The sequence below is a fragment of the Misgurnus anguillicaudatus genome, chromosome 5, assembly GCF_027580225.2.
Source record: "Misgurnus anguillicaudatus chromosome 5, ASM2758022v2, whole genome shotgun sequence".
Classification (NCBI taxonomy): domain Eukaryota; kingdom Metazoa; phylum Chordata; class Actinopteri; order Cypriniformes; family Cobitidae; genus Misgurnus; species Misgurnus anguillicaudatus.
Window position 1 is genome coordinate 29,109,661 of NC_073341.2, and position 14,963 is coordinate 29,124,623.

The 14,963-nt window shown below is 38.6% G+C and overlaps 1 protein-coding gene across 1 annotated transcript in view; it reads left to right on the plus strand.

Annotated features, from left to right (window-relative positions):
* The window catches only part of adamts10 (ADAM metallopeptidase with thrombospondin type 1 motif, 10), a 64,705-nt gene that overhangs the window by 22,693 nt on the left and 27,049 nt on the right, over nt 1-14,963 (plus strand). Inside the window, exons 12-15 of the mRNA XM_073867938.1 lie at nt 637-744; nt 2,306-2,451; nt 8,229-8,292; nt 8,813-8,915. Coding sequence (XP_073724039.1) covers nt 637-744; nt 2,306-2,451; nt 8,229-8,292; nt 8,813-8,915 — 421 coding nt within the window. The remainder of the gene's footprint in view (nt 1-636; nt 745-2,305; nt 2,452-8,228; nt 8,293-8,812; nt 8,916-14,963) is intronic.

Here is a 14,963-nt window from a genome sequence, read left to right on the forward strand (position 1 = left end):
TCAGACCACTGGCATTCTGCCATTTCTGTCAAAATCACAAGATGGTCAAAAATGTCACTTTTCTCTGCCAGCCACATTTGACCTTTCCACCTCTACAGACTCTCAGCTGAGCTGTACAGCAGACAGTAAAGTATGCCATACGGGCTCTTACAGAGTTCAGACTTCGGTATTGTCTGTTTTATGAGATGCCAGTGCAGGAAGCTGGACATCTGGAGTTAGATAATACACTTTATATCAGCTCTTATTGTTACTTTGTAGGCTAATAAAGCAGGCAATTATTGGCTAAGTCTGAAATGTGTTCCTTAAATTTGATTCAAAGATGAAAGCCTGAGGACATCATTGGATAAACAGAAGATAAGAGATAAAAGACATTTACAGTATTGCGTAAACGTACTGTGGTATCACCATGTTTGTCTTTTTACTATTGTAATGATTTTTAACTTATCATGGTAATAACATGGTAATAACAAATGCATAGTCATGTTAAAATAGTTTGTTGGTCCTATTTACATTAAATAAGCATCAGTGGATTGTTTCAATGCTTCAGCTTCAGTGTTTACGGTCTGTTTATGTTCCATTGCCTGAAGTGGATTTGTTTAATGTCTTTTGTGTGTGTGTGTCTATGTGTGTGCTCAGGAAGTGTGTAGTGAGCTGTGGTGCATGAGTAAAGGGAACCGCTGCATCACCAGTAGTATTCCAGCAGCCGAGGGCACCATCTGTCAGACCAGCACCATAGAGAAAGGGGTAGGTGCACAGAAATCTGGAATGAGGCCAGAAATACCAGAACACCGCTATATTAAGACTCAGGAAATAGCTGTCTAGCAGTTTAAATTATTATTATTTTTGCCAGATAAGCAGATAAACAATTTCTTTTTGATAATGAAAGGTTTTTGTAAATCTAGCTGCTCTATGTACCATATTATGTCTTTTGTATATGAAAAGTGCGCCTGACACATTTTTTTTATCAGACTCTTATGTTTACTGTAGGATTAGTAATTTCACTTTAATGGCAATGAAAAGAATATTAGTCGGTAAATGAAATTCTTATTTTACAACAGTTTCAAATCACTAAAGATGCAACTAGAAACATTGCAAATGATGAAAATCAAAATTTAAAAATTATGAAACTGAACCACACTTTAGTAGGCGCTGTGATCCTTGTCACTGCAACATTCAAGTTGTATTCAGGTCCAAGTACTTGCAAGGGACACTAGTTTGAATGTGATCCACGGTAGTTTCGCACAACACCATGCATCCATATCATCTTCCGTACACTTAGAGGACTTTGCTGAAAAATCGCTGTGGCGTTTAGCTGATTCTGCATCCAAACCAATATTTCTGATTGGATTAAGGAAATATGAAGCTTCAAGGGTATGTGATGAAGATATGTAAGGAATAATTGACGACGAGCAGTTGAATTATTTGAAAAATAATGCACACCCGAGATGGTGATGGTTACACCTTGGGTGTGCATTATTTTTCAATAATTCAACAGCCCGGGGTCAATTAATCTGCTTGTACTACGGTTACCACACCTCAAGACATCGGTCACATGATACTGTATATTTAAAGGGATTCGTCCATTTTTTGTACTTAAATCGCTATTGTAAGTAGGACTATTTCTTCTGCGTCTTATCCAACAACTCTTTTGCTTGTTCCAAAACGGCATTTTAAAGCTGGCAATAAAGGCTTGAGCCATTGATAGCATTCTAATGCAGTTATTAATGAAGTTATTTGAAAGAGAGCAACAGAGACATAGAGAGAGAATGGAAAAAAAGTGAGAGAGAGCGCGAGCGAGAGAGAGATTGTGAAAACAAGGCTACCTCTGTGCGTCTCTAAACAGCGCTGTTATTGCCTCGGAAAATCATCTGTCATGTTGTTTTTGTTAGTTCGTTATTACAGTTAATGATGCGAAGTGATATGAAACTGTAAAGTAAGCTGCCTGGAACTACGTTTGCAATGCGTTTCCCAGAAAATAATTGCAGACCTCATAACGTTTATCAGCCAATCAGATTTAAGCATTCAACGGACCCGTAGTATAAATAGTAATACATGCTGAGAGCATTCGGTTATCATTATTTCATTTCTGAGGAAGGTGGTGTTTAGCGGCTTTTGCATCTAAGCTCCTCATATATTGTACCTATTCTATATATTGTTGATATTGTACTGTATATTGTCCAATTTAATTTTGTATTTTGTATTCTTTTTTATGTTGGCTGTTTTTTTCTGAAAAGCTGCTACGTGGTCATTCTATTCTATTTTATTTTATTGTAACATTTTATGTTGATCTATATTTTCTCATTAGTGGTGTTACAAAAGAGTCTGTGTGCCCTATGGAACTCGTCCTGAGGGCGTGGATGGTGGGTGGGGTCACTGGTCCCCATGGGAGGAGTGTAGTCGTACCTGTGGAGGCGGAGTCTCATCCTCTGTTCGCCAGTGTGACAGCCCTAGGTGAGTCAAGGTCATGTGTTTTTTAAATGTTATATGAATAACATTATCTTGTAGGGCTGCACAAGTAATCGAAAAATGATTCGGGATTACAATTACGGGTGAATCAATTACATAATCAACAAAAGTCTCAATTACAGCTGTCCATTTGTGCTCATTTCTGTGGATTTTGGCAGTATAATGGGGGGTCAATGATATGACGTTAATTATTTTGTGTCCGTATGGTTCAATTAAATGTAAAAGGATTAAAATTTCAAAATAAATTTGCAGATTACTTGCATACATTCTTTTTTTTTGAGGACCAAATGTCTGGTTTTATTTCATTTTGAAAGAATATTTGGAGGATAATTGCAAAAATGTCAATGTGGTGTAACCGTTCTGTGTCAATTGTGTAACTAGTATTTTTTTAAATGAAAATATAAATATTTTTATAAAAAAATGTGAAATAAAATATAATCCTCTAGTTTAGTGTAATATGATCGTAACATCGATTATTTAGAAAACAGAGCTGGTTTCAGTATACACTCACCAGCCACTTTATTAGGTACACCTGTCCAACTGTGCGTTAATGCAAATTTCTAATCAGCCAATGACATGGCAGCAACTCAATGCATTTAGGCATGTAGACATGGTCAAGACGATCTGCTGAAGTTCAACCCGAGCATCAGAATGGGGAAGAAAGGTGTTTTAAGTGATTTTGAACGTGCCATGGTTGTTGGTGCCAAACGGGCGGGTCTGAGTATTTCAGAAACTGCTGATCTACTGGGATATTCATCCACAACCATCTCTAGGGTTTTCAGAAGATGGTCAGAAAAAGAGAAAATATCCAGTGAGCGGCAGTTCTGTGGGCGCAAATGTCTTGTTGATGCCAGAGGTCAGAGGAGAATGGCCAGACTGGTTACAACCGAGATATACAGAAGAGCATCTCTGAACGCACAACACGTCGAACCTTGAGGCGGATGGGCTACAGCACCAAAAGACCACACCAGGTGCCACTCTTGACAGCTAAGAACAGGAAACTGAGGCTACAGTTCGCACAGGCTCACCAAAATTGGACAGTAGAAGTTGAAAAACTGTTGCCTGGTCTAATGAGTCTTGATTTCTGCTGCGACATTTAGATGGTAGAGTCATTTGGCGTCAAGAACATGAAAGCATGGATCCATCCTGCCTTGTATCAACGGTTCAGACTAGTGGTGGTGTAATGGTGTGGGAGATGTTTTCTTGGCACACTTTGGGCCCATTAGTACCAATTGAGCATTTTGTATTGTTTCTGACCATGTCCATCCCTTTATGATTTCAGTGTACCCATCTTCTGATGGCTACTTTCAACAGAATAACACACCATGTCATAAAGTGCAAATCATCTCAGACTGGTTTCTTAAACATGACAATGAGTTCGCTGTACTTAAATGGCCTCCACAGTCACCAGATCTCAACCCAATGGAATATCTTTGGGATGTGGTGGAACGGGAGCTTCATGCCCTGGATGTGCAGCCGACAAATATGCAGCAACTGCGTGATATTATCATGTCAATATGGACCAAAATCTCTGAGGAATGTTTCCAGTACCTGGTTGAATCTGTGCCACGAAGGATTAAGGCAGTTCTGAAGGCAAAAGGGGATCCAACCCGGTACTAGTAAGGCAGTGGTCTCAAACTCCCGGCCCGCGGGCCATTTGCGGCCCGCCCTCCCCCTCTCTGCGGCCCGCGTCAACTTTCAAAAATATAAAATAATCTGGCCCGCAGAAAGATTTTTATTCACTTTTTTATATTTGTTTGATTTTTTATTTAAACGCTCAAGTGTTCGTTCACATGTCGCGTCTAACAACGCGTTAAAACGAGTCAAAGCATTACTTTCCAACGTGCTCGAGAGCGGAAGTTGCGCTCCGGGGCGTGGGTCGCGTCACCGGTTGCTACGCAGCCATGAACCGCACGCTTCGTGATGTCGAGGATCACTGAATGCGTGATCGGATTTTAATACCTCAACTGAACCTCGCGTCAATCATATCATTGTCACCACGCGATCAGTTAATCTGGTTGGGACATGGTAGTGTTTGTCTAGAGAAGACTTGTTACTTCCGGGTGGATATCAGCTGTTACTCAGAGAAGATCGAGCTGCGGTGGGCTTAGTTCACCTCACGTCACAGCATCTAATGGAAACACCGCATATGGAGGCAGAGCGGTAGATGTAATGCAACACGTTTTAAACTACAGGTAAGAAAAGAGCCATCAAAGTGCCCAGGTTAAGAAAAGAGAAAAGATGAAGAGAAATGTAAAGAAGATAAAAGTATGTATACTGCTATATATAATGAAGTATAATATATTATTATGTAGCTTACTATTCAATTATAGAGCAGTACTATTATTTTTTCTGTCCAATATATCTTATATAACATGGACTAATTCAAAAGTTATGGGATCACTTTCAATTATTAATATTTTCCCACATATAATAGAAAATGTACGAAAACTGAAATAATAAAGAACATAATGAAGTCAATACTATGACTGAAAACAATCCAAAATAAATCAAAACAGAAACACTTACTGATGTTAATTTTTATAATAGTTTATACATGTATACAGAAATTAAATTTGTTAGTTTAGTGCAAGGTTTTAATAGGTCTTAGTTAAAATAAGATTAAGAAAAGATTTATAGGCTACTTTTATAAAATAATGTATATTAAAAAGATAAAACCATTGCTTATATATTTTCAAGTATTATTATACATTAAATAATAGAAATTAAACATGACATTTACAGAAACATTGTACTTTTTTGAACGTCAAAATAGCTCTGCGGCCCCCCGATGAACTGTCTGTCTTAAAAATGGCCCCCCGCCAGTTTGAGTTTGAGACCCCTGTAGTAAGGTGTACCTAATACAGTGGCCGGTGAGTGTATGTCAGGACAAATATTACAAAAACACATTAAAATTTACATTTAGAAATAACTAATAAAATGATATTTTAAATGATTTGTTTTACGATTACATGCCATCAAGGTGGATAAAATATTTAATATTTATCATTCTTTGGCGCAATTGGCGGTTACACCATTTGACATTTTCAGGGCCATTCACTCTTAACCTCCCTAAAAATGGTGCAAATGTAATTTTTTATTGCATAAAATTAACATAAATACAATATGTGCATTGATGTAAACCTTATGTGTGCTTCTAAAACAAGTTTTTTTGAATTTCTCATCTTGCCAAACCGTTTTTTTGTCACTGACCCTGGGCCCAAAATACAGTGGTGAATCATAGATTTTAAAATTGTTACGTTTGCGTGTCCTTTAGCCATTCATTTTGGACTTTTTACTAACAACATAACTCCCAAAATTATTTGTTAATTACATTACATTTATTTATTTTTGATGTTTAGAATGTACCATGCAGCTGCTTCACAAAAAAGTTGATAAACTTCAATGTTAAATCTATTATTCGACAATAATATTTGCAATTACAATATCAAAGTGAATAATCGACAATTTTATGATTTTTGTCATAATCACGCAGCACTATTATCTAGGTAGATTATTGGTAGTGACGTTGTGTAAATGGCTGTGTTTAGAGTAAAAAAATAGCTTACTGATTATTTATACACTCATCTTGTGTAAAAACGTGTTGTCATTGTGATGAAATATAGTAATTTTGCATAATTTAAAAATGGATATGGACATTAGACAAGATTAATAATGGTTCCTTAAATTAATACAGTATGTTTGGCTTTGATTTCAACAGCTCTCAATAATGTATATTATAAGATGTGTTCGACTTCATGCAGTAACGCAAAAACCAAAAGGTGGATGACATCACAGTCTTGAAGAATGATTATAGATGGTTTCAGCAGTAACAACATAAACAAGCGGCTTTCGTGGTCAACACGCAACTTCCGATAAATTCCACTAAGAATAAATAACAACAGAGTACTTTAAACGTAGTTTATAACAAGCAAAATAAACAACATGTAGATTACCTAGGAAACGAAAACATTTGTTATTTTCAACGAGGTATTTGTTCAAGAGTTTAGCAACTAGTCAGACCATTAAAAAAACTAAAACCGGAAGTAAAGTTCGCGTCACCGCACATGCGTCTATAGAAATCGTATGCAATATTTTGATGTCATCCACCGTTTGTCACGGTTAATCCGTGTCATGTCTTGTCTCTGTTCCGATTGTTATCACCTGGACATTCATTGATTAATTACCTGCCTCATCACACCTGTTTGTCATTTAGTCTGTGTGTATATATACCTCTGTCTTCTGTTTGCTCACTGCTGGATCATTGTCATTGCTACCCCGTCTGTTCCCTGTCTTGGATGTTCCTGTGTTCATCGTATTCACCATCTTATCCCTCATGTTTTATTATTAAATGTTATTTATTTTTGAACTTTGCGTTTGCGTCCTGTCTCTCCTTCCGTGTCGTGACAGAATGATCCAGCCCAACTGGACGCAGCGGGTTCACGGAGGGCGGCTCCCCCGGGAGTTTCGTCGGGGGGGAGTAGTGACATCGGGGTTCATTCCCCATCAGCCCCGATGTCTCTTGGGGACCACCGTGAGCGATTCGCTCGCGCCTGCGGGAGGAGGATCGGCCCAGGCGGTCCCCCAACGGTTGAGTCGTCGTCGACGGTCCCTCGGAGGACCACCATCCTGCTCGCAGGGGGATCCGGAACGGACCATGCCCGATCATTTCCCCGGGGTGGCTACCGAGGGTCTCCGTTTCCGCAAGGGGATGGGAGATGATTTCCGGGGGCATCTGATCGTCGACGATTCCCAGGAGGGGGGTAATTCGTCTGCCTCGGTTCTCGGAGCGATCGCTCCGGTTCTCCTGGCGCAGTCCGGCTAACCGTCCTGTTGGTCTCATCCCGGCGGCTGCCGGCTTCGCCAGGGTCCCCAAGCCCTCCACCCCTCCGTTGGACTCTTGCTACCAGACTTTGTTTTTGTTGTGTTTTATGTGAGTGTCTGGTAGCCACTCGTAGAGGGGAGGGTAATGTCATGGTTAATCCGTGTCATGTCTTGTCTCTGTTCCGATTGTTATCACCTGGACATTCATTGATTAATTACCTGCCTCATCACACCTGTTTGTCATTTAGTCTGTGTGTATATATACCTCTGTCTTCTGTTTGCTCACTGCTGGATCATTGTCATTGCTACCCCGTCTGTTCCCTGTCTTGGATGTTCCTGTGTTCACCGTATTCACCATTTTATCCCTCGTGTTTTATTATTAAATGTTATTTATTTTTGAACTTTGCGTTTGCGTCCTGTCTCTCCTTCCGTGTCGTGACACCGTTCAGTTCTTGCTGCGCCGCATAAAGTCGAACACTCCTACTGTTAAAATGTATGGTCCCAGCCCATTTAAGGACTCACCCAATCATCATATAGAGAAGCCAAGCTTCTAGACAGGACAAAAACGGTACATTAAACAGTCCACATTTTTTCCCTTTTCAAATAAAGCATATTAGACTCTTATATACTACTGAGCTTATCTTATCCTAAAGTAATTACAACTTATTCCAAACACAGCCAGTATCATGAGTCAGACTTAATTTACCTCATCTCATCATGTCGTCATGTATTTTAGTGATTTGATTGCTTAAGATGTTCTTGTTCTCAGCCCATTGTACTTGATGAACCTAGCTATTGACATGCCTAAGGAAATCAACTAACAGATAGACAGGCAGAACGAAGATGTCTGGCTGAAATTAGTTTAAGCAGAAGTGATTGTGTAATTGCGAGTTACTTTGAATTGCACTCAGATGTTTTTGACGCCCGTGCTTGTGCAGGCCAACGGTTGGAGGGAAATATTGTCTGGGAGAGAGGAAGCGGTTCAAGTCCTGCAACATTGATGTGAGTTTTAAACCCACATATCACTTACTGTTTCTGTCTGTGTGTGTGAAGACAACATTTGAATAGCTCAGATATAAAAGCCACTAAACGCCACCTATTTCAAAAATGAGATAATTATATTTATGAATGCTTTCGGCACTTATTATAGGTTCATCAAATAATTTCACTTTAATTCCACTTAATCCCGGCCTCAGGCTTTTCAGAAATACCGCTTTGTTGGCAGAATCCATTAAGAGCCTGATTAAAAATGTTAATTTACAAGAAAACATATCAGATGCACTCTTTATTTGTTCAGAGACTTACAAATGAATATCGCATGTATCTTACTTGTAAAAAGCTTTAAAGTTTGTGGTTTCTGCTTCTGTAGTGTTTAACAGAATGAAGCTGCTTTTGAGATGCATTGGGTCAAATATGACGTTTTATTCTCTAAAATAAGAATATGGTTGAAGATTTGTTATGCTCCACTCCTTGACAGACTGATTTTTTTGTGTGTCTGATTTTTTTTGTGTTTCTGGAGCAGGAGTGCCCGCCCGGATCCCAGGACTTTCGGGAGATTCAGTGCTCCGACTTTGACAGTGTTCCTTTTCGGGGAAAATTCTACACCTGGAAACCATATAGAGGGGGTAAGTGAAGATTTTTAAGCCACCTGTTCTGCCATCATAATGGCAGACTCCTGTACAATAATAAATGGGTGTTTGTTTTCTTTTGAAGATATACCAAACAGGCAAAAGTACACTCTCAGAAAAAAGGTACAAAAGTTGTCACTGGGACGGTACGTTTTAAAAAGGTCCTAATATGTTCCATTTTGGTACAGATATAGACCTCTTAGGTACCAGTATTTACTTCTAAAGTACCAATGTGTACATTTTGAGGTACCAATATGCACCTTTTTGGTACAAAAGTGTAGTTTTTGAAAACATTTGTATTGTATCTTCTTGTACTTTTTTTTCTGACAGTGTAACGGAGTAGTTCTGTCTTTATTTTCTTTTGTTCTTAAGTCATTTTTACCCATATGCTGTAATGTTTTAACGTGATTTACTAAAGAGAATTTATATAAGAGTCTTTACAGCTTAATATGTGTCCCAGTGTGGGAAAACCCATCTAAAGTCATTTTTTGTGATTTACTGTTACTGTTTACATACACATCCATTCATCCTACGATAATGTAAACAACAGTCTGTGACTATACCCTTGATATCTTTAATAGTGACTAAGGCCATGTCAAAGATTGAAATCGATGTGAAATCAAACATTGATGATAATCTCATAATTAGATTATGAGACTGAAATTCACAAGCAGAGTCACATGTAACAACATCTTGTGTGACTGCATCTGCCAAACTGGCAATTCCAACATTATTAATGTGACATTTGCAGGCAAAACTTGTAATATAATTTCTAAGAGAACGCATTTTTTACCAATATTATTACCATCTGTTTATATTTTTTATAAACCCGTGATGATAGAGTCCAGACATCAGAAAAATATCAGTCTATACTCAAGTTTTCTATTTTAGATGAGGGAAACATGCATGGGTTATGGATGTGACAAAAAGACATACGTTTTCGAGAGACAACATACTTAGTTGGAATTCTGTGAATGCACAAACCGGAAGCAATAATAACCAACCAAGGATGGCTCTTTAAAAAAACATTTAAAGGTCACATTCTTCCTGATCCCATTTTTCAAACTTAAGTTAGTGTGTAATATTGCTGTTAGAGCATAAATAATACCTGCAAAATGATAAAGCTCAAAGGTCACTGCCAGTCGATATATTTTCTTTAACAGAATTCCCATTTCAAAGCCTACAGCGAACGGTCGGTTTGAACTACAGCCGTCTACTTCCTGATTGAATGACGTCAATAAAACAGTTTTTGACTAAACTCCGCCCACAGGAATACGTCAGTCGCCAGCTTTGCTAAGCTGCTGTCGAATCACAACACACTAAACAAACCACACAATCAGAACTCGTTATGTATTTCTGAAGGAGGGACTTCATAGAACAAGAAAGACATCAGCTGTTTTTAGGACGGTGAAAGCAGCGGTATACACACAAGTAAATTGCGTAAAAAATACAGTTTTTTACACGTGAAACATGAACACGTTAAATTGCGCACTGTAAACACAATCAAAGTTTAAAAAAAACAGAAAGAACGGGGCCTTTAATATATTTTATTTTAAGTTTTATGTTTATTTTTATGAGTAAGGAACAGCTTAATTGATGTAACATATCTCCGTTATGGACGTGACAATTCTGAAATTTGCACTAACTATGGAACACGATAAAAAAAATGCTTAAAAAACTTTAATAGAGACTTTGCATTTCAGGACTATAAGTAACACTTTTGTCATAGTTTGGCGTGTCCTGCGACTTATAGTCAAGTGCGACTTATATGTCAAAATTTATTCATATGAACCAAGAGAAACCATTACCGTCTACAGCCGTGAGAGTCCACTATATGGTGCTGCTATATTTGCAATTCAATGGATTCAATGTGGAATGACTTCGGTACCTTTTTGAACTTGAACTTGTCGTGTTAGGTATGTTCGATATGCTGTTGTGTTTGGTGAATAAATGGGAATGTTACGTTAACATGTACGGACACTGCAGACTGCTGTTCTGTGTGCCATTGTTTAGTTGAATAACTTGCCTTTTCAGATTAAATGTCTGTTCTTGGGCTTGGATTTTGTTAAATCAGTTTCTAATTAAATGCGACGTATGGTCCAGTGCGACTTATATATGTTTTTTCCTCTTTAAAGCATTTTTGACTGATGCGACTTATATTCCAGAGCGACTTATAGTCCGGAAAATACGGTAATATGCGGTAATATTGGGTAAAAACTTTACTTTTAATGATAAGGTTGACATTTGCGTGGAATTGCCCATCAAGACTAAACATATAAATAGTACATTTTGGTAGTCTATAATAACAGCTGTTAAATATGTGCCAGACCACTGTTTTAGTTTGCCAAAAGGTCAGGTAGCAGATACACCTTACTACGGTGCTGGTCTTCTGAATGTACTGAAATCTCTTGATCTCTTGAACTTTCAGTTTTAGTTACCCATATTGTGACTTCAAGGGACTTCAAAAAAGATTGTCTAAGGGGCCAGTCACACCAAAAGCCCTTTAAACGCTTGCAAACGCAAGGCGCGACGCACTGCCTTTTTTTAAAAAAAGAGCAGTGCGACGCGGCTTTTTATATTGCTAAGGAACCACCGAGTCAGCTGTCTTGTCAATCAAATATTGAAGCGTGAGCGCTCTTTTGCTGTTAACTGTCACATTAGCAGAAACTTTAAAAAGAGGGCGCTTGCTCTGACCTTGTTTGAGGGTGAGAGGTGCACAAACACACAGGAGAGAGTGAGCGAGTGGAGTCCGGTTCTTCAAAGCAACTGTAAACTTCCCTCACCACAACGTATGGCCCGCCTCTCCCCTCATTCGATTGGACAATGGAAAGACGCGAATGACGTCGGGTGCTTCTCCGCTCCTTCAAAAACCCGTGCGCGGCAGGCGGCAAAAAACCGCAAGGCGCTTGGCCGCATAAACAGCGCGCAAACGCGCCCTGCCCATAGAATATCATTCAAAAAAGGCGCCTGCAAATGCCATAAACGCTTTTGGTGTGACTGGCCCCTAAGACCATTTTTAGACTTTTGGAGTTGGTCGGCTGGACCACCATGCTACGTAAAACCCATCTATGCCCTGGCTCAGATCAGGGCAGATGTGAGGGAGAGAGAAAAAATACAGACGATGGTCTGGCATCCATATGCTGGGCTCTGCACTGCCAGCTCTTAGACTTCCCGGTTTGAAGTTCTTGCTCTTGATGAGTGTAAAACTGGCTGTCAAGGGCGTAACAACAGCCTTTAATGTGTCCCTTTATTAACATAATGACTTACAGAGATAAATCCACTGCATGCTTCCCGCAAGTGCTGCTTTCATCAAGTCAGCTAATAATAAAATGGAAATCCATTACAGCTGTTAAAAATGTGCCAGGCCATTTTCTTCGTTTGCCATCACAGTCAGACAGCAGATACACCATAGACCTGCATCTTCTGTTTACCTGTTCACCCCATCATCTTTGTCATGCATTTTTGCTTCTTGTGTTGTGTACTTCGCATTGTCTTTTTCTGTCTGAGCCTGCATTCCATCTTGCCATCAAATAAAGTGTATGCAAAACATCCCCTGCAAATGCAGTGCATTGTGGGATACACAATTCTGGTCAAAATTAAGGTTTTGTGCACTGGTTGTACAGTATAAAGCAGCTTTTGGCAGCTATCTTCTCTAACCTCGCTTCTTTCACTGTGAAAAAGACATTTCGCACAACAAAGCAGGCACTGTCTTCCACTATTAAAGCATGTTGTTAATTAAAAAACCCTCACACCCTGAACCCCATACACTCCAGTGAAGCTCTAGCCACCTTCTCAAAAATTTACTTTTGCTCTGCCAGAGCAAAGTCTCATGGGACCTGTAGTTTCCATAGTATGACTGATTCAGTAAGCTTTTATGTTTTTACAAGCACCTAGGACCTTATCAGATTAGTCCAACACTAACAGAAAATTGGCATCATACGAACCTGCAACCATTCATTAGCAGCTCAAAAACTGCCCTCCTTAGGTTAATAAAAAAGTAGTGGAATTGTTATATTTCAGCATGAAGACTGTAGTACATAAATGCGATACTACTGATGGGTCTTATATTTTAGTATCGTCATTCCCAGACAAAGGGGAACAGGTTCAGATCTACTGGCCTTTCAAGCATCATATTAAAGAGAGGCCCCACTGCGAAGCTTGGGGCAAAATAACTCACTTGTAACAATGTCTACAGTAAGTTGGATTAGATTTGATTAACTCTTTGACCTCCGACACAGGATCAAAAGCAGGCTGAGAATGGTGTGGTGGCAGACAGCATGTGTAATGGGAAAGTTCATGTTTCACTGTATGGACTATAAGACTGTATTGCTCCTGCAGCTTAAGCATGGCTTTAACAATGCCAAGGTCATGGGTTTGGTTCCCAGTAAACATACGAAGTAACAAAATGTCAAACTTAAATGCATTTTAAGTCATTTTGCAAAAAAGTATCTACCAACTAAATAAATGTGACCCGTGCTGGCAAAATGAGTCGGAATGTGCACTTTTGTGTCTTATTTTGAGCTACAGGTGATAAGTACAATAAGCACCCCAACCTTTTGAAAAGCACCCCCACTCTAGCCCAAACCATGAAAAGACCTTACTTTCACTAAAATGGTTGTTTTTACTAAACCATTTAGAGTATAAGCATAACTATGGTATCATTAGAGAGAAGACAGTTTGAGCTTCATTTTCCAGATTTCAAAATTATTAAGTTAAAAATTAAAAAAGTTAGAGACTGAAGTACATTGGAATAATTGTTTTTGCATAAAATATTTTTATTACTAAAAAACTTAAGGATAAATATGTGTGTCAAACCTAGAAATGCAATGATCCTAAAGCCACAAGTCTAAAGAAGTTATGTTTCACGTTTGAGGTCAAAAGGCCCAAAAATTTTGTAAGAGTGCCTTTTCTAAGTGCCAGTCAGCCCCAAAATAAAAGTCTTTGTTTACATTCATACACGTTCATTCTTATTATTTTTATCCTTATGTTAGCATATAAAATACAGTTTCAACATCAGGAAATAAAGCGTCATACAAAGATCGTTGGATTCGTTATCTAATTGGCTACACGTTCTATCTATCATTATTTTCCATGAAATCACTGGAGGAACGAGCGAGTCAGATGACGTCACGATATTTTACAGCGCTGTTTGAATATTATGTATTATACTCCTGCCTACTTTTAGAAACGTTTGACCGCGGGTTTATGTGTTTTTAGCGGAACCAAAGAAAAGTGTAATCTCATATACAGTGTTACGACGTAAATAGTCCTCAGATTGTATATTCTATTCTATTACAAGACGTTCATGCGAAATCTGATGTAAACAACAGACTATATATCTATATTTCATGGATTATACGCATTTGTGGACAAAAATGGTCATTGGATGTATTCTATTAAACCGTTTTCATGGGTTATTAATAGAGCTCCACCGATTTATCATTTTGCCGATTTTATCGGCCGATATGAGCCTGTCGGAGATATATCTGTATCGGCGTATAAGCTGCAGATATGCAGCCGATATGAAAGTTTCTTAGAGAACACATTAAATGCTTTTGAAAGATGAAAGTACTTGTTTGTCCAGCAGAGCGCTCCCTACTGGTTGCTAATGACGTCACTCAGTGTAGTGATAGCAGCCAACCCCCTTCACCCCACTTCACATTGTTTATCATTTTGCATAACTTTTAAGAAAACTACAATTAAAAAATGATATTCAACCTGCCAAAGTGGCTAAGTCTTACCCGCCACAGCCGAAATCTACCCGCATTTGGTGGGTTGGCGGGTGTTAATGTAAAGCCCTGGTCACAAATGTAAAATGACCGGTCAAGTTCAACCACTATTATTTGCTATCATTGCTGTGAATGATTACATGTTGTAAATAACATATTTTATTTAAATAACTTTAGCTAGCCTGTTCATTTACATATTATGCATTTATCAGATGCTTTTATCCAAGTTCACATACAGTGCACTTACTTTATATGTTTGCTAGAACCAAACCCATGACCTTTTGCTTTGCTAATGCAATGCTCTACAAATTGGGCT